This window comes from Eretmochelys imbricata, chromosome 1, assembly GCF_965152235.1.
Source record: "Eretmochelys imbricata isolate rEreImb1 chromosome 1, rEreImb1.hap1, whole genome shotgun sequence".
Taxonomy (NCBI): Eukaryota; Metazoa; Chordata; order Testudines; family Cheloniidae; genus Eretmochelys; species Eretmochelys imbricata.
In genome coordinates this window covers 352,907,591-352,932,765 of record NC_135572.1, presented here as the reverse complement: position 1 = coordinate 352,932,765, position 25,175 = coordinate 352,907,591, and the positions used below count along the sequence as shown (strand labels likewise).

At 41.0% G+C, this 25,175-nt stretch overlaps 1 protein-coding gene across 8 annotated transcripts in view; it reads right to left on the bottom strand.

Moving 5' to 3' along the window:
• EXOC4 (exocyst complex component 4) overlaps window positions 1-25,175 on the bottom strand; it is a 595,663-nt gene that overhangs the window by 398,928 nt on the left and 171,560 nt on the right. Inside the window, exon 10 of one of the 8 annotated variants that reach the window (XM_077837188.1) lies at window positions 21,468-21,511. The exons of the other annotated variants lie outside the window; for them this stretch is intronic. Within the exon in view, the coding sequence (XP_077693314.1) occupies window positions 21,486-21,511 (26 nt within the window). The 3' untranslated portion in view covers window positions 21,468-21,485. Of the gene's footprint in view, window positions 1-21,467; window positions 21,512-25,175 lie in introns of those variants that run through there. 8 annotated transcript variants of the gene reach the window in all.

Here is a 25,175-nt window from a genome sequence, read left to right as displayed (position 1 = left end):
GCAAAGATGAAAGATGTTTTCTAAGATAAGAAAAAGAAAAAATATTCTGAGAGCTGAGATAAAGTCAAGGAAAGCTGGAAGAATTCCACTTTCAGAGGGGCAGCAGTCCAAAAGGAGATATGGCTCCAAAAAGGAATCTCTAGAGATGTGGAAGAATTTTTATTTTTTTTAATGCCTGTAACTGAAAACTCCTGCTATAATCATGCTAAGAGTAAAAATAAATAAATAAAGTGCTCACAATTTCGAGAGACAACCTATTTATGCTCTTATCCAGTACTAGAGATAGACTGAGATGTCTCAGCTCATTCATGTTCTGTGAAGGTGAGACAGCAGAGGGTCATCCAGAGCTGGGATTTGTTGAACATCAAGATATGTTGCAAGGTTTAGGTATTTATTCAGATTCTGCTGAGGGTGTGGCTGAAAGGATGGAGGGGGTCGTGGAAATATTTTTCATCATTGTTAAGTCATGCTTATTTAGTTGATTAATATTTTTGAAGTCTTTTTTTCTCCTAGAAGTCATGACAAGTGATCAGAAAGAAAAACTTGGACATACTAAACTGAATAAACATGTGTATAAACTAGAAAACAAATCATGGAAATGCTGAGGATTTCTTAGCTATAACATTCAAAGAGGTATCACTATAAACAATTTCTGGGTGTACCCATATTCTGTCACTGTTCATTATTTCCTGCAAAGCATCATCTACTGTACTGCTTATGCTCAGTTTGTAAAGCCGTACTTTACTGGATATTCCCTAATGCCCTCATTAGCATTTGTTAGTTCTAGCAAAGAAGTTTTGAATCAATCTGTTCAAGGTCCTTTTCACGTCCTGGGCCACTTCCTTCAGAAATTTAGGATGGATACGAGCAGACCTTGATGTCTCCAGCTGTCTCCATTTCCTGACCCCCTAATTTCTGATTCTGGGCAAGCCTGATTTCTACCTTTTTTTTTTTTTCTCCTTTCTCAATTTGAAAACCTAATCTCTGTGTTCCTGCATCTTTCTACCCTACTCCTTGGTGAACACTGTGACAGAAACTTAGAAGTAAAAACACATTCTCTGTGCATCATCTATAAACCTATATTAATTTGACATTATTGTTGAGACTTTAAAAGACAACTGAGAGATCATCTTGCCATTGGGAAGCAACGTGTCAGTCTTGGTTTATTTTTTAAAAAAGTAAAATATAAATTTATGCCACTTTGGGCCTCCAAAGGGCCCCATTTGTCTAAAGAGAAGCCCTAACCCTACTGGGCACTGCTAGCTATGAGCCATATTATGCCATCGTTTTTTTTTCAGAAGAACCCCCATCTGATTTCAATAGGGCATTCTGCTGAACAATCCCAGTAGGCTAAGGCCCTAGGTGGTCAGAAGGGGGGCGAGCCACAACAGTAATTGCCTGGCTGCCTGTTAGCATAAATTCTGGTGGTGCCCACCGCCTTAATTGGTGACAGGAAGGGAAGAGCACATCCAATGAAAAGGGGTATCTGAAAAGCAACCTCACTTCCAAAACAGATAGGCACCTGCCAGAAGAATTCTGCTGGGGCTACCAGGCAGAACTGGTGGTACAGCGAGCAGTATATTGCAGATAGAAAGGGTTCGCTGAGAGGCACTGTGTACTGGAGAGAGGGAGGCCAGAGGGAGCTCTGATAATAGCATTCTTGGGGGGCTGGGTTGGCAACTAATGGAGCTCTTGCTCAGTTCTCCTGCACTCCCTTTGCTGAAGTCCCCTCTTGGCACCCCAGAGGTATCCCATCTTACACTTGGAAGATAAGCATCTGATCCTCCACCCGTGAAGCTTTGTCACTGACTTCAGTGGGAGCAGGATCAGATCATAACATATAATGACGGAAACAAATCCAGCTGTGAAGAGCTCCAGATACAGTCATGCCCAGACATAAATATGGAGTTCCACAGCTTGCTATGTTAAATGTTTGCTAGTACATCACATCCAGCACTTGTGCTGTGAATGACTTTCAGAAACACGACTCAGACTTTCAAGACCAAATTTGTCTCGATAGGTCAAAGGCATCTCACGAAGGGGCAAAGTCCATGTCTGGTTAGTAAAGAAATGTCTAAAATAGGGATTAAAGTAACGTAAAATATCTACCCAGTTCCCAACCCCATCCACATTTCCTATACTGTGAAAAGAACCATTGTCCAACCCCACTCAGCTAACTCAAAAGCAGCTGACAGGAATTCAAGCAAACTTTTAACAACCAAATTTATCTACGAGCTAAGAAGCATGAACAGTTTCATTCCACGAGGACAATTTTTGGAAGTTATAAACTCTTGAAAATAGGAGCTTGTAATGACAGTGCCTCTTCAACCAGAACTACAGCAAAGCCCGCACAATGCTGCATATTATACCTCTCCTGCAAATTAAACATCCCTCAGTACCTCATACAGCTCCGTCCTGTCTCCCTGAGTAAACCCTGTATCCTCATCTATTTGAATAAAGTGGCATTCGTCAGAAACTCAGCTTAAAGACTATTCACTCTCCGCTTTTATTTTTACCCCTCTTTAACTCTCAGCTCCGTTTTGCAGTCTCCACTGCCATCCTTTGCACATGGCAGTGTAAGCATTTAGGGGGAGATGTTCCAAAGGGACAAAGGACAGTTCAGTGCCCAACTCCCACTGAAATGAGTGGGAGGTGAGTACACATTACTGCCGTTTGTGTCTTTGAACAACAAACCCCTTATCACAGAGAGATGGGTTAAAACCAAAAACACAATTCCAGACCCCTCTGAATTTCAGAGGCAGGATATGAATCTCCGAACTGAACCTCTCCCGGCCATTTTGGTTCCACATCAGATCTTCCCTCTTTTCCATTCAGTTCATACACCTAGGCTTTTGTACTGCATACGGAACTGAGGTACCCAAGCATCTGTGCTCCCTTTGTAACCTTTATCGATAACACAAATGTCACAAAAAACATCCGGTCTAGTGAGATTTCTGCCATTTGGGGCTGAAGGGTAAAGTTTTCTACAGCACCGAAGTGACACAGGGTACACATTTTGGACTACAGGGTTGTGAAAAGCAGCGTGCACCTAAGTGCTACTCTGTAACTCCCAGGTGTGTACACTGCAGGCTCATAGCAAAGGGTTCCGAGTTCACATTAATGTAGTGTTGTTTGAAGAGGGCTACATTAATGTAAATCAGGAACTTTTTAGATTGTGCCTGCAACGGGGGGAGTTGCAGTGGAGCACTTTGGTTCGCACGGCTATTCACATCCCCATAGTGTGAACAGTGGGGCAGCGCAGATAAACTCTTAGCAGCCTACATCCCATTTTAAAAAGTGATAGACACTTAGGAGACTAAGCGTTGGCCTACATGGGGGCATCCAGGAAAATTAATCCAAATTAACTAAAGTGTGAATTTGAAGTGGATTAGCTAAAATAAATTAAATCCCTGTATGGACATGTTATTCAGAATTAAAGTGACCTTAATTCAGTTTAGTTTAATATACTTTGGAAGTGAATTAAGATAAACAAAATTAAGGTCACTTTAATTCTGATTAAGGGTGTTCACACAGGGGTTTAATACAGTTTAACTAATCCACATCAAATTCGTTAATAACCTTTCATTAATTCAGATTAATTTCCCTGGATGTTCCCATGTAGACAAGCCCTTAGTCACACAGCTCTATGTAAGCTCAAAAGTTTGTCCAATAAAAGATATTAGCTCACCCACCTTGTGTCTCTAATGAGCTCCTCAATCACTTTTGAAAATTTAACCTGAAGTCTTGAAAAATTTTGGCACCAACTGATAAACTATTAGATGATTGAAAATCAATTTTATTTCTTAATGGCGTTTGTTCTTTTTTCTTTTGAAAAAAATATATTCCCCCTGACACCATGGTTTCAAATGCAGCTGATACCAATAGTTCCATTTCGTTTGTTTCTTTTTCAGGCACCAAGAGCAAGAACACGCAAAATCTACAGGGAAAACTGCATGCTAATTAGCTAGCATGTGGAGCTAGCATAGGCAGCATAAGAGCTAAGTGCTGTTTTTCTGTAGGCCTCACAAAAATCTCTCCGCCAGGGAGTACATGATAAAAAAAAATTAATCCATAAAACATCCTCTATGAGATTACAAATATTTTTTTAAAAAATCAAATTTTGTCCTATATTATCATGTCCTTTTAAAATTCATTTATTTTCTTTAGCTCTGGTATTTGTTTTATCTGTTTTTATGCTTAATATTTTTCCTCTGTTTGTCCATCTGCTCTGACTGACTGAGCTCAAGAGACCAACTCTCCTGGCTGGCATCCCAAAGTCGGCAATGGCAAAAACCACATCGCCAAGGAGTTAACAAAGGTTAAGCAGTGATAATGGCAGCGTGCAGCTTCAGCACAGTTACTTGTTGGCATTAGGTGAATCTAAACATTAGGGAGTAAATTAAACACCAGAGAGAGGTCTTACTTTTTCAAAAGCAATTTTACATAATGGCCTTCGTCTAAGAGGCATTTTCTGCTCTTGGCATCAGCAAAGAGAAAGTAAAACTCTAGATTTAGTCAAATGAGAAACTTCTAGGATGGGATTTTAAATCCTTGATACCAAAAAGCCTTTCTTGGTGTTAGTAGAGGTAGCTTTTCTCTTTCCTAGCAGCAGTCTTAACAATCAACCATTATTTTAAAAAAAAAAACCTCATTATGTATGGCACTGTGATTGTGTTGTAAGAGATTCTTCCCAGCTGCTTATTTCATATATTCAATTGTGTTAGGAAAAACATGTCTTTATATGGCCTAGAATTAATGTTTTCTTTCTCCATTCAGTGTTATCCATTTTTTTTATTTGTTCAAAGCATTATTATTTTTCATGTATACAAAGATTATATCCTGTCCAAATGAGGCCCAAGTATGCTCAGGTGGTAAGCTATCAGTTATTAGTAAGAGAATGGTCTCCACCCAATAAAAATAGTAAGATTGGATTCATTATAATACCCTTAATTTTTATTCACGGCAACAGGAGTTGCACAGCAAAAGGAATAGCCTTGACATATTTATGAACATAACATTCCTGTACCAGTCTTCGGAAAATAAAGAAATTAATATAGTATTTGAATAACATACCATTAAATTATCTGTCTAGGACCACAAGAGAAGCTGCAATCAAGAACATTCAGAAATCAAGATGCGCCAGACCCATAGCTAAGGGGGAAAACTCAACCCTGATCCTAATGAAAAACACACACACACACACACACAGAGCTTACAGCATAAATATCTTTAAATACAATGTAGTTAGGTTTTCTGTTACCTAAGGTTAAAACAGCTATACCACACTAATGAGAAGTATCAATTATGGATTCGCTTTTCTCAATAGTCAACAATGCACAGATTCAAGCTGATAAGAATATGACTTCCTATTTGCCACGGTCTCCAAAGAAAAAGGTGACTTTCTAATCCAATGCCGTTCCCCTGCACGTGACTTGCTGATGCAAACCAAATGGGAAAAAAAATTTTAAAGTGGGATCTCAACTCTGAAATGTGACTATGTAAAAATACACCATTTACCCAACAGGTCCCCTCCTTGTGGGGATTCTTATCCTTGTCATGCAGGCATACAGAAAAGTGTTTACCATTTTTGACTCCTGTTTGCCATTCAGAGCCAATACAAGTAAGAGACAATGAGCTGGATTCTATTCCCTTTTGGCATCAAAAGAATTCTTTGCTAATTTCCAATCAGTTACACCTGTGCAAATCTGAGAATAGATTTTTTTCCTCCTGGGTTGTGCCAGTGTCACTGAGGGCACAACTGCAAAATAATGGTGTTAGAAAAATGTAACTGAGAGCACTTCCAGCTGCCTCTCTGGGTATCACTGGCATTAAAAATGCAGATAGTTTTACCAATATGATGTCACATTACATACTAGATCAGTGGTCCCCAAACTGTGGGATTCCCTCACAAGGGGGGCATGAAGGAACATTCAGGGGAGTGTGGCGGGGCTTTGGCCAGTTCCCACAGGAACGTGGAGGGAGCATCAACCAGGCCTGCTCTGCCCGGAGCTCTGCCTCGGCCCTGCACCCAGCTGCTCGCCCCGACCATGACCTGGCAGTGGCCCTACTCCCAGCCCAGACCCGCTCCCAATCTCCGGCCACGCATGAAGCCCCAAGCATGCGCATGCCCCGCTGAAGCCCCAAGCCACCTACCATGGGGCTGAAGCCTCTAGACCCACCTCTCCAAGAGGCTGAAGCTCTGAACCCTGGCAGGTGCGCCCCAGCTCTCAAACTTCTGAAGGTTGTCGTATATGGCTCGGAAGGTCAATAAGTTTGGCCACTCCTGGTCTAGAGGTTCAAATTGTGCCAGCAATTAAATGTAGGTGCAAATCCTTTCAGTTGACGTAGAGATACCTGATTTGTTCAGAATAGGGTACCTAGCTGTCTAAGGGTCCAAAGCCAAAGAGAGAAAATGGGATTCTTTCCATTGACTTCCTTGGGGTTTCAGAATGCGCCAATATTTCTGCCTCCAATTAATTGGTAGCACTTGCATGTGTGCACACACATTCATGCACAGACATAAAGAGCAGGTACAAAACTGGACCTGCCGAAACTAGACCATACTGAGGGGCAGCTTAAAATCAAACTTAGAGTAAACTGTATTGTCAGAGAGCTTATTCCTTCACTCTCGCACTTCCCTGGTCCTTCTCGCATGAACAGAGAGCAACAATACCCGAAGTCCGAAGGTGCAAACAATTCAATGTTTATTGGGGTGAACTTCCAGCAAGCTTAAATCCAAGTTCCTTTTTCCTTATTTTCGAATCCCAACTTACTTCCTGTTTGTCCCTAATTTATATAGTAATATTCTTAGCTATACCTTAACCAATCATTCTACTGAAATTTAACTAACCAATCCTAACATATTGTAACATGATTAGCTAACCAGTTATATTCCACCACCTTAATTAGTTTACACCCAGCAAAATTAATTATACAGCAGACAGAAACAATCACAGAACCAGACAGAGACCATGCCAATAAACACTAGCAAAGTGGGAACTATAATAACAAAACAATATAGAAGTGAGGATTTCACAACTACATCTATAAAGACATAAGACAGGTTTCAGAGTAACAGCCGTGTTAGTCTGTATTCGCAAAAAGAAAAGGAGTACTTGTGGCACCTTAGAGACTAACCAATTTATTTGAGCATGAGCTTTCGTGAGCCACAGCTCACTTCATCAGATGCATACCGTGGAAACTGCAGCAGACTTTATATATACACAGAGAATATGAAACAATACCTCCTCCCACCCCACTGTCCTGCTGGTAATAGCTTATCTAAAGTAATCGTCAGGTTAGGCCATTTCCAGCACAAATCCAGGTTTTCTCACCCTCCACCCCCCCACACAAATTCACTCTCCTGCTGGTGATAGCCCATCCAAAGTGACAACTCTTTACACAATGTGCATGATAATGAAGTTAGGCCATTTCCTGCACAAATCCAGGTTCATGCACATGGCAGAGGGGCATTGCTGGCACATGATGGCATAAATCACATTGGTGGATGTGCAGGTGAACAAGCCTCTGATAGTGTGGCTGATGTTATTAGGCCCTGTGATGGTGTCCCCTGACACACAACAGAACCACTAACCCAGGAACTTATCCTTGCAACAAAGCCCGTTGCCAATTGTGCCCACATGTCTATTCAGGGGACACCATCACAGGGCCTAATAACATCAGCCACACTATCAGAGGCTCGTTCACCTGCACATCCACCAATGTGATTTATGCCATCATGTGCCAGCAATGCCCCTCTGCCATGTACATTGGTCAAACTGGACAGTCTCTACGTAAAAGAATAAATGGACACAAATCAGATGTCAAGAATTATAACATTCATAAACCAGTCGGAGAACACTTCAATCTCTCTGGTCACGCAATCACAGACATGAAGGTCGCTATCTTAAAACAAAAAAACTTCAAATCCAGACTCCAGCGAGAAACTGCTGAATTGGAATTCATTTGCAAGTTGGATACTATTAATTTAGGCTTAAATAGAGACTGGGAGTGGCTAAGTCATTATGCAAGGTAGCCTATTTCCTCTTGTTTTTTCCTACCCCCCCCCCCCCAGATGTTCTGGTTTAACTTGGATTTAAACTTGGAGAGTGGTCAGTTTGAATGAGCTATTACCAGCAGGAGAGTGAGTTTGTGTGTGTATGGGGGTGGTTTTTGGAGGGGGGTGAGGGAGTGAGAGAACCTGGATTTGTGCAGGAAATGGCCTAACTTCATTATCATGCACATTGTGTAAAGAGTTGTCACTTTGGATGGGCTATCACCAGCAGGAGAGTGAATTTGTGTGGGGGGGTGGAGGGTGAGAAAACCTGGATTTGTGCTGGAAATGGCCTAACCTGACGATTACTTTAGATAAGCTATTACCAGCAGGACAGTGGGGTGGGAGGAGGTATTGTTTCATATTCTCTGTGTATATATAAAGTCTGCTGCAGTTTCCACGGTATGCATCTGATGAAGTGAGCTGTGGCTCACGAAAGCTCATGCTCAAATAAATTGGTTAGTCTCTAAGGTGCCACAAGTACTCCTTTTCTTTTTGCGAAAGACATAAGAGTTTCCCAGCTGTGTCTATTGATAAGTGAGTTCTTACCAGACAGAAAACTATCAACCTCAATTTCCTTTTACATCTTCTAGGCACTTCTCTTTCTCTGGAGGTGATAGGCACTATCAGAACAGGATTGTATTCCTAACAGCCCAATAGCACCTTCTTTCAATGTGACTACTTTGGAATGTGAGGATGTGACCGGTCGCTTCTCAGCTTATGGCTGCCTCTGTCGCTTAGCCAAAGGCCTTAGCCTAAGAACAGGGCCTCAGACTGTCACAGTAAGAGAAGGACCTTACACTGGCAGACAGTGATTTTGATTCTTTCTTTTATACCTCTAACTAGCCAAGTGATAAGAATACACCTAAATTCTTAAAGTACAGGCCTTTAAAGACAGACCTGAATATCTATATCCTAACATGTATGGAAACTTTTTATGTAAATATTTCAGATGAAATATACAAATTATATCTATTTTATGGGACCATTAGAGATCCCAAAGCACTTTCATAAGACATGAGACTTGCCATCTGCATTACACTGAACTCACTGGACATGGCTACTTTCTGATGAAGAATTTTTATATTCATGGGAATGAAGGGAAAAAACAATAAAGCTCAAGTTTTTCCTTCCTTTGGTTGGTGTCTTTATGCACAATCAGAAAGCATCTAGAGGGTTAAACCCATTATCTAACCGTGTAATAATCTGCACTCATAGCTCAAAATAATGCAGTCTTGCATCAAGGACGGAAATTAGCCTGTTTAATTTCACCATATTATATCCACTGTCTTCATCCCTCCATACTGCTTCACCACAACTGCATCATTAACTTCCAATATAGACAATCAAACCCTATCATTCCAACTCCACACATTTTCATCAAAACGTATTACAATTTGCTTATCTTCTGCCATTTGCATCAGCTTCATATTCAAATGGAAAAAGGTTTCAATCTTCTTTCCCTACCTTTAATTCAATCACACGGCACTACTCAGTTATAATGATTCTCTACAGTACATCAGACACAGCTGATACTTGGTTAGACTAATTCAGGAGATACCATACCCAGCAAAGAGAAGTGGTGGAAATAACAAATAGGAATAACAGAATAATGAATAGTGTTTCTGCAGTTTTGCTCCATCAGTATAAACTGAATGGCTTTCTATTATCAGAGGAATGACTAGCAGACAGATGGTCCAATACACAAAGTCACAAACTCCCTGGTCTCATGACATACCAGAACAATCCAGAAAAAATAATCCTAAGGATTTTCATTTACTGCATTGAGGAAAAAATTATTTAGTCAATAAGTTTCAGGCCAGAAGGGACCACCAGATCATCTAGTCTGACCTCCTATATGTCACAGGACACTGTCTGCAATATGATTTGGGAGTTACTACCTTTTTGAATTTAATTCCTAACTTTTCAGCGGATATCCTTGCTCACAAGTAATGCCTAGAGGCCAATTATTTCTTAGCCCGTTTGGGAAATGGGACCTTATGATATTAAATAGGCTGTCACCGGAAGATGAAGCAAGGCAACCTTTGCCAGTAACTGAAAACCCATAAAGTGCACCTTAGCCAAATTAGAGGCACTAAAATTGAGATCTCTTTCCTTACAGACTTTTCCTGGGATTCAGAAGTCAGGCCACTAGAGAATGGCCTCCTTTGGCCCTAAGAACCGAGAATGCCTCTCAAAATGAAGTTTGGAGCTAGAGCTTCCAAACGTTTCCTTGTTTTCTGAAGAATTTTCCTTTTAAGCCATTCACACATATCTAGTTAAAACAATGAGGCATCCTTGTGGCACCTTAGAGACTAAGAAATTTATTTGGGCATAAGCTTTCGTAGGCTAGAACACGAAAGCTAATGCCCAAATAAATTTGTTATTCTCTAAGGTGTCACAAAGACTCCTCGTTGTTTTTGCTGATACAGACTAACATGGCTACCACTCTGAAACATATCTAGTTGTTTCACACAAACTAAGATGAGCTCTGGCTAAAAGTATTTGACAAATCAGTACCTAAACCCAGGGGGCAGAATTCAAATTTCTTTCTAAGCCTCGGCTTCAATTTCTCTATCTTCAGGATTAGGCACAGAAACATCCCTGCCAAAGCGATACAATGGTTCTGAGATCATATCCAGATTGTAAATTCTCCAAGGCAGGGACCATGTCTCCTATTTGCTGCAAACTTCACATACTTGCATGCGGTGCTACATTAATCATAAATTATTTTACCTTGTTAAATGCTTGCAAGAAATAAAATTAAATAATGAGAGCCAGCCATAGTGGCAGTAGATCCATGAAAGTACTGTGCCCCGTAAATCCCATTAATCTCTCAGTATGGTATACAGTGTAAGCCATGAGGATGGGGGCCCAATTAACCATGTGCAGTCATTTCCACCAATGCAATGTGAGCATGGAACGCTACCAAATCTGTAAAAAGAAAAGGAGTACTTGTGGCACCTTAGAGACTAACCAATTTATTTGAGCATAAGCTTTCATGAGCTACAGCTCACTTCAAACACCCATTGTTTCATGTTCTCTGTGTATATAAATCTCCCCACTGTATCTTCCACTGAATGCATCTGATGAAGTGAACTGTAGCTGACGAAAGCTTATGCTCAAATAAATTTGTTAGTCTCTAAGGTACCACAAGTCCTCCTTTTCTTTTAGCGGATACAGACTAACACAGCTGCTACTCTGAAACCTACCAAATCTGTGTGATTCAATTCTACATTCACTTTGCACAGGTGGAAAGGACTACAAAAGGTCCTGGGTATACCAGATATTCTGCATAAGTGGTGAAGCTCAGATGGCATTTCTGTCTTTTTTTCAAGGCTTTTTAGGACAGGAAATGGGTAGTCTCTCTACACTATATGAGTAAATCCTTTCTACACTCTGCATAGTAACTGAAGCCCAGATTCTAACATAATTTTTAGTGTTGAACCCATATTCTCAGCAGTAAGGTTTGTGAGGGAGGACTCCTCTGAGATTTCCACAGAGGAAAAGCAGCAGCAAGGAAGAGACAAGAAGCGGTGATCATGTCCTTGCTAAGTAGGGCATTTGTCCTTTGACAGCTTGAGGAGGAAAGCCTATATTTTCCTCCTTCCTTAAATTCACCACTTCTGCACATATCAGTCTTGTGGCCTCTATTCAGCAAAGTGGAGGTACAGAGTGTTTATTCTCCTCTTTCTTCCATTGTCGGCTGGTTGCATCTGAAACTGTGTAAGTGTAATGGTCACATAAAGGTGCATTCCAGCTTACAGAAATGCATAAAAATCATAGCATACTCAGTTCAGAACATGGTAGGCAGCACCCACCCCACCTACTAAAAGCCCCCACATGGCTTTATTTCATTGTTCTCAGACACTTGACTTCCAAACCTGTTTTCCTCTGACAAATTAAGGGAGATGACTAGCTCCTCTTGTATTCTGCAGGCAAAACAGAAGTGAAATTATTCTGGAATGTAACCATTAGAGAGACATTTAGGGACAGACACTTTCAGCTTCTCTAATGGTCCTTCTGCCTGTCAATTACCACTGTAGGACAAAAAGGCTATCTGTCATGAGGGATGTAGGAGGAGCAAAGAATGGTGGAATGGTTCATCAAGCCAGAACATTTGATACATAACATATGTATATTACTTAGATCAGCTTCCAAGTGTTTTTATGGAAACTCTATGTATTCCCAAATGGCTTCTTTAACAGCAAGGTAGCTGGGGAAACAAACCAAACAAAATAGCTTAGCAGACAAAAAATTCTTCCCATCTGGTGGGAGACAAGATAGAACTAGGATGCTCAGCTGGCACAGCATTATTTATAGTGTGTCTGATGTCGCAAGGTTTTTTCCACCTCCCACCCCACCCCCATTTCCATCTGCTGATAGGAGGATAGAATATCTGTTGATTGAACTAGTCAGGACACTGTAACTTGTTATAATAATTCCACTTTGAAAAATTCAGGCACTGAAAGAGGATTGAGTGAGTGATGATTACTAGTGAGAGAGAATATACGGCACTTAACAAAACCACAAAGTCAGACAAGGTCCCTGCCCCGAAGACAGTTGCTGAAAAAAGGATGCTATAAATAATGTCAATAAAAACCATCCTTTCCTTTTATCCTTACCCCAATATTCTATATTCCAAACAGCCGCTAAGAGAAAAAAATAGTAATAAGACTATATAATCAGAGACGTAGCATAATGCCAATGACAAGTGCTTTATCTAGTTTGTTTAGTATAATGTTAAACTGATTGCTCCACTGAAACTAATGATTACAGCCCGACATCTCTGTGAGACCAATGCCACTAGGTATTCCATCACAGTGTCTCCACTTATCACAATTCTAAGTAAACATTTGACTTTCTTCAGCTCACCTCAGGACCTTACAAAGTCAAGAAAGGCCTGCAGGTTTTTGACGTGTAGAATACTCAACACACCATTGCAGTCATCAATTAGTACTAACAGATGTATGTTAACACAACCAGAATTGTCAGATGTTTGTTTGGAAATGTCCCCTCTGTGTGTGCGCACATAATAGATGTATTTACACTAATAGACCCTCCTGTTCCAAGCAACAGAATTAGAAAGTCAAAGGTGGCAAGAAACATGATAGAACCTAGATACTCAGTTAAAGGGCACATTTAGAAATACCGGAGTGTTAATAAGAGGGGGACAATCCAGCAAGTCACTGCTGATTTCTTTTTAAAAACTTATATGGCACAGTTCTCTAGTTACAAGTTAATCACTGAAAGTCAGAGATAGAAAAGATCTGATTTAGTCTATTCCTCTGCCAACATAAGGTTGTTCCTTATAGTATATTTGATAATGCTTAGTGCAACAAGTTTAGTTTTAAATGTCTAAGAAAAGGGTTTTTCCCAGCATACTAACAGATCTCACCATTAGAAAGTTTTCTTATTGCATGTAAATCCTGAATCTCTGAATAGACTGGGACATATATTTGAAATTGGGAACACTGGAATTTTATTTTTAAAAGTCTAAATTTCAGAAAAATTCAGAAACACAGAGTTAACTAGTATTACAAAGCCATTGAAATGTCTACCAGTTAGGCTTTCAAGACACTTCCCATTATAAACTCAATTTTAATCACCTATGATTAAGTTTCTGAAATCCCACTGTATGTAACTAATGTCTGGAAGATAGCAAGTGCTAGGTATGATCAAGAATAGGATAGAGTAACAGGTGACCAACAAGAGAGCACCAAGCTGGGAAATCATCGGATCTGGGTTCTGTTCTTGGCTTTGGCAATTACTTTGCTGCATGGCTGCCAGTAAGTCACTTTTGTGCCTCAGTTTTCCTACATGTAACATGGACATAATAATGCTCACTCAACTTTATAAAGTGATTTGAGATCTATGGATGTAAACAACACTATGTTCATTCAAAGCATTATTATTTATTTTGTGACTCAACCAGATAACAGCCAGATAATGAGAAACGCATTAGCCATATGTGGCCCAAATAAATTAAACATCAAATATCACTGGGTGTACAAAGGAACGTCCATTTTTCAGTGTATTAGACTGTAATAGCTAATTAAATTAAAATACAATTGTAATAGCTTCCTTCCTTCTCCACAAGTCATACAAACTATGTGATACAATTTGCTCTGTACCGTGTTATTTTAAAGCTTGCTTAACCTTGGTGTAGTTACTGGCTTTACATAATAAAAAATATACTGTTAAAAAAATTATGTAACAACTCACTTTAAAAATTAAGATAATGAAAAAATTCTCCCATCTCACTATTGGGTAAAAAAGCAATAGTTCTTATTCCACATGACTCACCCCAGGCATAGAGATATCCCATAAGCACACACCTGGTCATGTGTTACACACACCTGATCATGCGTTACTTATTACTTACTTAACCTGGGGTTATTTAAAATGGCCATCTCTCATCCAGCTGCAGGAAAGGCGGCAAGTACACTATAAACCAATTATTATCTAAATTACAGCTTTTCCATGTATTATCAGCACATCTGCCATTAAAAGAGAAATATATAGTTATAGTCTCGGGAAGAGGCCATTTGAAAGCATTTATATATTCATTAAACACACAAAGAAAGTGACATTTGTTAAATTTATTCACACATCTCTAGATGCCACTGAGGTGCAATGAATACACAGCACTTACGCAGGGGACTTTATCCAGTAGCTGATGATGACAATTAAGTCAAACACAACTACACAATCACTGCAATTAAAAATCCCAGAGAGGAACACGGGAAGAAATCCAAGCTCGTAATCACTTACAATATTTTTTATATTATTTAAGAGAATCCAGTTACAGCACATCAAGTCTTTGTTATTATACTGTCAAGTAATTAGACTGAAATTTGAAAACACTAATGAGATCTTCAAAAAGTACTTAAACTGTACCCATTACTTATAGGAAACAAATGTAGTGTGGTTTTTCCAACTAACTTGGAGTAAATTGCCACAAGCTGAGTTATAAAAGGGGTTTATGATGGAGAAAACTCACAGAAACATCTGGTGCCATGACAGATTTCACAGCGGTGACTGGATGGCTCAGGGGATTGGTAATGGGACGTAGAGCTTTCCAACACTAGACTGTCTGTTGAGCTTTCTCTCAGTTGATAGTGATTGCAAGTCATTTACCATTTGATGGCTTGAGTGAAATGACTTTGGGGGTCTCAGTGCAGTTCCCAGTTTGTAAATGTCTAAATTACAACAAAAATAAACCAATCCTATCAGTACTATCTGGTGACCATGTTAGCAGTCTCACTAGTGAAGCCAAGGCCTGAATATCCCTGTCAGCCCTAGAGATGGGCTCTTAAGTCCAACAGTAAGGAAAAATGGTTATGTACCTTTTTGTAACTATTCATCAAAGTGTACTGCATATGTCCATTACACTGTAGGTGTGCATGCATGCGACTTGTGCACCGGTGCCAGAGAGTTTTCCCTAGCGGGACCTGTCACGGCAGCCCCTCTCATCGATGAGCTCCTGGTGCTCCGTGAAGATGGCAGAGAGGGTGGAGTTGCCCCACCCCAGACTCAAATTCTTTTGAACTGGAAACCTATGATACACACCGATACACTGCGGAAGGAGGGTGGGTCGTGTAATGACACATGCAACACAACTCGAAGAACAACATTTACAAAAAGTAAGTAACCATTTTTCTTTCTTCACGTGTTTATATATGCCCATTACACTGTAATGTCCCAATTAATTACTGTGGGACTCAGAGTCTCATCGGAAGAGGGACTGTAGGACCGCCTTGTCTATATTTGCATCTTCCTTTGACTGCACAGACAGCTCATAGTGTCTGGTAAGAGTATGAACGGACGACCATGTCTCCGTTCTGCAGATGTCCATAATTGGGACACATGCAACAAACACTGTTCAGATCGAACGTGCTCTGGGCAAGCATGCCGTGAGTTTAGGAGGTGGTGTCACTCCTTTAGCAGCATAACATACTGTAATGCAGCTTGTGATCCATTTCGAGAGCCCGAGTAGCGACTGGCTGAGACCTCAGACATGACGCATACAAGACAAAGAGCTGGGAAGAAACCCTCAAGGGCTTTGTCCTATTGAGGTAAAAAGCCAATGCTTGATGAATGTCTAGGGTGTGGAGTCATTGCTCATCACTATGCATATGGGTTTGCAGGAAGAAAAATAGCAGGTAGATAGAATGATTTAGATGGAAATCAGAAACCCCTTTTGAAAGAAACTTGGGGTGAGGTCGCAGCTGCACCTTGTGCTTGTAGAAAACAGTGTACGGGGATCCATGACCAATACACTCAGTTCACCTACACTCCTGCTGGAGGTGGTGGCCACCAAGAAGGCTACCTCTGCTGACAAGTGTAAAAATGAGCACAATGCTAACATTTCAAAAAAAGGGTCCATAAGTGCAGACAACATGAGATTCAAATCCCAGGAAGGCACTGGGTCTCTGACTGGTGGAAATAATCTGTCCAGACCTATTAGGAACCTGAATGTGATAGTGTGTGTAAAAACAGACTTACTCTCAATTGGAGGGTGAAACACTGAGATGGCCACCAGATGCACCCTGATACAGCCAATGGCAAGACCTGACTCTTGAAGTAAAACAGATAATCCAGGATCATCTGAATATTAGCCCACGTTGGGAACACATTAGGGGAGACTGACCAGACGGAGAAATATTTCCACTTACTCATGTAAGTAGCTCCTGTGAAAGGCATCTCCTGCTATTACGGAGCACATTATGGACTGCCGCTGAACAACATGCCTCTTGTGTAGCAGCCACAAAGGAATCATGCCATGAAGTGCAGCACTTGTGGGTTAGGGTCCAGCACCTGGCTTTGGCTTTATGTCAGGAGGTCTCTGGTTACTGGTAACAGCAGAGATTCTCCAGTGGACAGTTTGCAGAGGTCTGAATACCACATCTGTCTCAGCCAGGCTGAAGCAATAAGGATCATTCTGCCATGTTCTTGCTCGAGCATGAGCATGATCCTGGGAATCAGGGGTACTGGAAGATACATGTAGAGGAGCTCTCTACACTATCAAAACAGAAAAGTGTCTGATATCAATCCTGCGCTCTGACCCACTCAGCAACAGAACAGTGGACACTTACTGTTCTGTCGAGCCATAAACAGACCCAGGGACAGAACGTCCCCTACATGAAACACCCAGGCTAGAACTATTGTGGGACTATTCATGGTCCAAACTGAAGCATCTGTTCAGAGCAGTGGCTCTTAACCTTTCCAGACTACTGTACCCCTTTCATGAGTCTATTGGTCTTGCATACCAACAAGTTTCACCTCACTTAAAAACTTGCTTACAAAATCAGACATAAAAATACAAAAGTGTCACAGCACACTATTACTGAAAAAGGGCCGACTTTCTCATTTTTACCATATAATTATAAAATAAATTGATTGGAATATAAATATTGTACTTATACTTCAGTGTATAACATATAGAGCAGTATAAACCAGTCATTGTTTGCATGAAATTTTACTTTGTACCAACTTTGCTAGTGCTTTTTATGTAGCCTGTTGTAAAATTAGGCAAATATCTAGATGAATTGATGTACCCCCTGGAAGACCTCTGCGTACTCTCAGGGGTATGTGTACCCCTGCTTGAGAACCACGGGTTCAGAGGATCCAGCAGGCCACTCGGAACCCCCCACAGGTGTGACATTCTGAGAGTGACTGCTGTCCGAATATGCAGGTTCTACAGCTGGACTGTGTCCTGGCAGAGGCTCTGTTCTGGCTGTTCTCTGCTCGTTCACATAGAAAACCACTGCAGTGCTATTGGTAAGCACCAAGATGGTCTTGCCCTGAATGTGTGGTACAAAGTACTGATATGCCTGGAACGTTGTGTGCAGTTCAAAAATATTTATTTTCAATCTGGCCTCGTAGGCAATCCACAAACATTAAGACTGAAGGTCATCCAGATGTGTACCCCACCCACCTCCCATGGTTGACATGTCCATTACCGAAGTCATTGCTGGGAAAGACACTGCCACCCCTGCACAGCTTGTCTTGGCTCTTCAGCCAGGTCAAAGACAACAGCACTCTGTCTGGGAGGCACACTAGCTTGTCTAGATGATGAATCTGGGGCTCATAGACTGGCATTAGACATACCTGCAAAGCTCTGAGGTCCAGCCCTAAGAGCATGAGACAAGTCCTCACAGGGGTGCATGGATGGTCCTTGAGGGATGAAGAAAGGTCCCATATAGTGTGAAATCTGTCAAGAGGCAGAGAAGCCCTGGCTGAGGTCAAATCCAGGACTGCACCGATGAACTCTGCCCTCTGCACAGGCACTAATGTCAACTTTTCTTTGTTTAATTTCAGGCCTAGAGCACTGAACATACACAGGATTTGCTGCACGGCAACCTACATGTGATGACTAGAATGACCTTGGACTAACCAGGCATCCAGGTAAGGATACCTGAGGACGTCTCTTTCGCATAGGTATGCGGCCACTACAAGCACTTGGTAAATATTCTCAGAGCTAACGATAGATCGGGGTGGGGGGGGGGGGGAAACGGGGACGGACATGGACACGGACGACGACACGACAACAACACTGAACTGGTAATTATCAATTATCATCTCATACAACAAACGTCAAGCATCTACTGTGGCCAGGATGGACCAGCACAGAGGAGCAGGCAACCTGTAAGGAGGTGGGAGCAGGGGAGGGAAATGAACTGGAGGGTATATCCCAGTGGGATAGCCAGGCATGTAGGAAATGGGATAACCTGTCCTGGAAAGGCGAATGGACAATGAGATCCAGGTTGGGCAGTACACTGTCCTCAACCTGAGAGTCAAAATGATTGCTCCAAGGCCTTTGACTGCTGGGAAGAAGAGAGTGAGGAAAGAGAGGGTGTAGTCTTCTTCCTGCTATGTAACTTTTGCCTCTTCTTGGACTGGTCCAGCTTGCCAGAAGGGGTAAGATGGCTCCCTAAGCTTGTTCTGAGCACGATATTTTGTAAGGGCCCAATGATTTTGACACCACTTGAGTTTTACATGTGCAAAGCCTCATCTGTCCTGGATGAGAACAAGGCATACCCTTCAAAAAGGTGGTCCTCAATTGTTTGTTTCATCTCCACCAGGATCTCAAAGGACTGCAAGTAGATCTGGGTGCTGGAAATATCCGATAGTATACCAGTCCCCACAATGCCCCTATCAGGCCCCACGCAAGTCTGCCCCAAGCATGCAGTTCTCTCAAAACCCAGCCAGTGAGTATGGAACCAGGCGCAGGAGGAAGCTCTGGACTCTCAGTACCAAGATATCTGCAAATCTACCTCGGAGTCTGACAAGGAATCAGAATATCCTGAGAGCCAGGGTGGTGCAATACCAGAAGGGGGACCTTGATGACTGTGATGTAGACCCAGCACAGGGGGCATGGTTCTGGAGGATGCATAAACAGCTTCCTAGCCACTTGCAACATGCATTGAGGACGAACAGGTACCATCCCAGAAGATGATGCAGGGAGTCAGTACTGGGGTTGAAGGAGATGGTTGTGACCTAAGAACTCCTTAATGTCAGCTGGCAAGGGAGATACAGGAACATCCTGATTCTGGTATGTACGTTCCAGTTCATCAAAGAATGTCATGTGAGGTCTTAAATGAAAGTCAGGGACACTCTGGTTGTTAATATTGATGTGAAATGTGTGTACAGATAGTGTGTAAGGAGTTATGTAAATATACTAAAAACATGTTCTTCGCATCTGCATTAGTCACCTGCAGAGGTGAAAAAAGTTTTTCTGACAGAGTAGAGATGTTTATTCATCTTTCTGTCAGACGTAAATTAATTGTAGGCTAACACAATGGATACCATTTATGTATGAAGACGATGAGGAAGTGTGAATTCAATAGGGAAGCAACACACAGGTGGTTATACGGTCTCTGAGTTTGGATAATGAACTTTGGGGAGTACAAGCAGAAGGCAAAGCAGACAACCCCTTATCTTGCACCTAGGACGTAAATGGGCAGTGTGTTTACATTCATGAAAATGGGACCTCAGCCAACCTTTTTGAAAAGCTGCAGAAGACATTGGGTGAGATAAAACTTCTTTAGATAGGCAGCTACCCTGTTAAGTTTAAGTTCTAGAAAGCGTGTTACGGTTTTATTTTATATGTAACCATTTGTTTCCAATATTCTTACTCACTGTCACTTGAAACTTTGATAATAAATGTATTGTTTCCACTATAAATATGTGCTGTGATATTAAGCAAAGTTCTGATCCTGAGCTGAATCATACACGCTAGTGTGTGCACTGCTCCTTTTGGGACAACCGACCTAGCGTTTCTGTGAGTGTTCAGTGGATAAGGGAGCTAGACACAACAGGGAAGCACTTCAAAGGGACTCAGGGACTGAGGTGCTGCTATTGTTAACCTCCAAGACAAAGGAATGGCTGGCATTGCCCACTTGAGGATGCTTCTCCCCTTAAGTTCCTGTACCCAGAACAGACTTTTTGCATCTATCGACCTTATCCATTCCCTTTTCATTTAAGATCTCATTTGAGAGACTATTTCAATAATATTGTATTTGGAATATTTTCTTAAGAGCCTAAATCAGTTTGATTTTCAATTATACTGAAGCACTTAAGTCACCTAGGTCCATATTTTTAAAGGGATTTAGGGATTTTGGCTCGTAAGTGCCTAAATCCTTTTTGAAGACAAGACATGGACTCCTAAATCAGTTAGGCATTGCAATGCTGAGCACAGCAATGCCTAAACACCTTTAAAAATGGGGGCTTTACACACTTTTGACAATTTTATCCTCTGAATCTTCATAGCACAACATAAAAAACTTTTCTTGCTTATCATCACCTCTTAATACCAGAGGGGGAAATAAATTAACTTTTCAGTGTAACATTTAACTCCGTAAATTGTTTTGGGGATTAAGTGTATATGAAAGATGTTACATAAAATAAAGCTGTAATGTAAATTCCCAAATATCATATGCATACAGCTATACAGTACATTCACACACTGGCTGGAATGAACAACAACTAACAAAGCCAAATTGGAATGTTTTTTAAAATCCTGTAATGAAGTAAGAATTCTGTTCCCGCACCTGTTTTTCCTTATCAAGATCAACCCTGGACACCTACAAATCCTCCAAGTCTGAGTTACTAATTCAAACAACAAGCCATGCAAGTCTTTCAAGCATCTATCTTGTTTTATGCTCTGTAGCAGTCACCTTAGCTTTGAATTCAATGATTTATTATTATATAACCTAAGCTTCTGATGAGATTATGCTGCCAATTGTGCCCTCTTTGTGAACAGAGGTCTCCTAGAACCTAGGTTTTGGACTAAATGCATTGAATCTCAATTAAAGGGTGACCTTTTACAAGACAAGGGAAATGTTAATTCACACTCACCTAGATGGCTTTAACCCTAACTGAAAGCAGGGCTCCATCCAGCTTCCCACCACTCTGTCAATGTAACTTTTCATTCCGACATTATCAGATAAAACTCTTCAGTAAAAAAAAAAAAGGTCAGACAGTCAAAGCAAGAAGAGAAAAAAAATGCAAATACTAATACAGCTGCTACTGGTGCATTTTTTTAAAAATTCACCTTAGAGATCATGACAATGGTTTCATGTCCTTTATTTCTTTTTTTAATGTGAATTCAGCAGTGGTGAAAGGCATTGGAATGATAAGGCTTAACTCTAAACACCTCTCTTTATCCACTGAGCAGGTACAACACAGGACAGTACCAAAGAGAACTTACTCTGTGTCTATACTTCTGGTTTTCTAAGTATTTCTGGTGAACCCCCCACACAATACTATCTGGGTTCTGTTATGGCGTGCCCCAAGTTGGCCACAGAAGTACTATCTGAGGGAGCAAGAGGGCAGTTCAGTCTCCACAGGCCAGTTCAATCCTTGACCTTTTTGCTGAGATTGCCAATAAGAAAGCCAACAGTGCTGCTGCTTTTTGTGATAAAAGTGACTCACTGCTAGGAACTGGGCTAAGACCAACAACTTATTTCTTATGGGATACAGAAAAACCATTAGGTGGAAATGATTTCTTGCTTGTAACTAGTGGGTTAAATTAGAATCATACACCCTAGTGTGTGCACTGCTCCTTTGGGGACAACCGACCTAGCGTTTCTGTGAGTGTTCAGTGGATAAGGGAGCTAGACACGACAGGGAAGCACTTCAAAGGGACTCAGGGACTGAGGTGCTGCTATTGTTAACCTCCAAGGCAAAGGAATGGCTGGCATTGCCCACTGGAGGCTTTAACCCAGAGATTAAAGGATTTTAGTATTCTACTAGTAGCTGAAAGCCTGTGATCTCACACAGGTATAATTTATAAAGTCATGTGTGTAAAAAAAGCCAATAATGACAAAGAACTTAAAAACTTTCCGGTAATACACCACGAATCCCAATAATGACTGGTCCAGGTGATATTCCAAAAAAAGAGAGTTCTCAACCATGCCTGCAGCTGTTTCCGTCGCTTCACGCAGGCTCAACAGATTTTTGAGGCTTCAGAGTGACGTTTGGGGTTATTGTGTGTGCTGGTTGTTTTGGAAGATTTGTGTTGATTTGTGTAGATGACAGCAGGGCACACTGATGTGGTGGCTGGGCCAAGTGATCCACCATCTATCTGTACAGTCTCTCTCTCACAACCTATGAAACTGTTGCATGCAAATTGGCTGTAGAATAAGGGGATTACTGGGTGAGTCACCTCTGATATCACAACGGTTTAAGGACTCTTGGCAGGCCATAGATATGTGCCTTACTGTAGCTGTACACTGCACGGATGTAATTTATAAGTCAAAATGGTTGAGAATTTAAAAGTTGGACAGTTACACAAATCACAAAGCCCAGTGATATTCTGAACAAAAAGAGCTTCCAACTATGTTCGCAACTGCTTCCATTGCTTCACAAAGACTAAAAAGACATTCCAGGCTTCAGCGTGACACACTGAGTGACATTCCTAGAAACTTCTTATATAGATTAACAGTTCCAGAGGTGTCTGCTCCATTCATTCACGTAAAGAATGCTCCTTTTCTGAGAAAACCAGAAAGACTGGTCATCGTCAGACATAGAACTTCCTGTAGCTCCAAAGCTACAATTAACAATACATCTGGTCCCTTCTAAGAAAAGTCCCACTAGGGGGGTTCAGGGTGGTTGCCGTTTAAATGAGGACTGCAGGGCAGTGGTAAAGCTGTGGCTGGAGGAAGTTCATACAGTACCTGTTCACACTCTCCATTGCTCTTGTTAGTTCAAATAGTCCATTTGTGGAAATTAGAGTAGTCCAGAGGACAAATTATTTTTAAAAGGAAGGATTGTTTTTGAATTTCAGAATAGTACCTAGAAATATGTGGCAATATAAATCTATTTTCCTTTAAAATCAAACACTGTCACTTTAGCTACAAACTCACCTTCACCCAAGTGGGGCCATTTGTCCACTGGTAGCAAAATATTTTTGTTTTCTGAGTAGATTATAACAAATCAAATTCTATGCAATGCTTTTGGGGTTCAATTCCAAAACGAAGAAAGGAAACATAAACCTTAACTCTCTCAGTGACATCTGCTCAACCTGTACAACTAGAACCAAACAACTTAGAAAATGATAAACACTATCTAGAAGCGAAATAAACGCTATGCCAAACAATAATGTCTTTAGTGTTTTGTTATATAACTGGGGTAGCGAGAAAGACAGAAAGTTCCTGATCTTACAAGTGAGAACTTGTGACAGAAACTTCTTGACTGCATCCATTACTTGTGATGCAAGACAGAGTTCAACAAGATATCCAAAACCACTGAAAAGCAAAGTGTGGGCAGCAGCACCATATATAATAACTCAAGCAAATAAGATGCCCCAGAGCTCTGAACTAATTCACAATCCAGATTTAAAGACTATGCAAGCAGATATTTCATGCTAACATAGTGACTTGAGAATGAATTGAACTTTTAAAGTAAAGCAATAATTCAAGATGCAGCTTTTAGAAGGAGTTGAATCCTTTTGCTGGAAGTCTTTTAGATGAGACATAAATCAGAAGACTTGACCCTATGTGGTCATTAAAGATCCCACTGTGCTTTCTGCAAGAGGAAGGTTACTAGCCCCAATGTCCTGGGCAAATTCCAACTCAGGTAATTACATTCAGTCTACCTACGTTCCCATTGCCATTTCAGTTGAATAGTATATTCTTCACTTCACTTCCTGAACTGACGTACGCATTGCTGTGCACTGTTTAACAGCTGCTGCACTCCACTTGACATGGATGCTTTTCTGTGATGGATGAAATAATCCCTTATGCATCCTTCACTTTAACCTACCTCATAGGGGTGTTGTGAGACTTAATTAAAGCACTTAGAAATCTCCAGATGAAGGTACTACAGAAGTGCAAACTATTTTTGTCACGAAGGCCAACAAGGAGACATTTGCAGCAAGAGAAGACAGAGGTACCCAAAGGCGTGCAATGATAATTTGTATCCAAATGATAATGAGGGCACAATATAGTAACATTCCTCAAATGGTACAGAGAAGGTTTTGCAGTGAATGGTTCTCTAATGACAACTGAGACTCAGGAATAGGGTCCAGATTGCATAGTATGGGGGACGACTATAACACAGTACTGAATAAACCAAGGTTGGAAGACAAATTTTGTACCATCAACTTAACAAGCTACAAGAAGCAGTTCTTTTTCTTAACTCAAGATTGGACTGCAGTCCATGCTGAGTCATGTAGCAATGGATATTCCTTCACAGATGGAGGGGGTATGACACACAATACTGCATGTCAGCCTAGGGCATGAAGGGCCAGGTTGGGTCAATGAATCATGTTCTTAAACACCCAGCTGTTGCAAGCCACGATACATGAAACATTTCTCTATCACACAACATACAAAAAGAACACACACATACTTCAGAGGAGAGAGTGGAAGTCCAAAAGGTTAATGAAGAAAAAGGAAACTTTATGAAGCTAAAAAGACCAAGATGCTTTTTCAAATTGCAGTAAGAGGAATTCCATGATTGACTGTCAGAAATATTGCCACGCTTGCAGGCTGCGCTGAGGAAAGGTCATCATTTTCCTTCAATAAAGAAAAACAACATTTACATGTTCCATTCTGGTTCAGCAGCGGGAGGGTGGGGGGAGAAAGACACATGCCAAACAACTATCTGAGAGCTG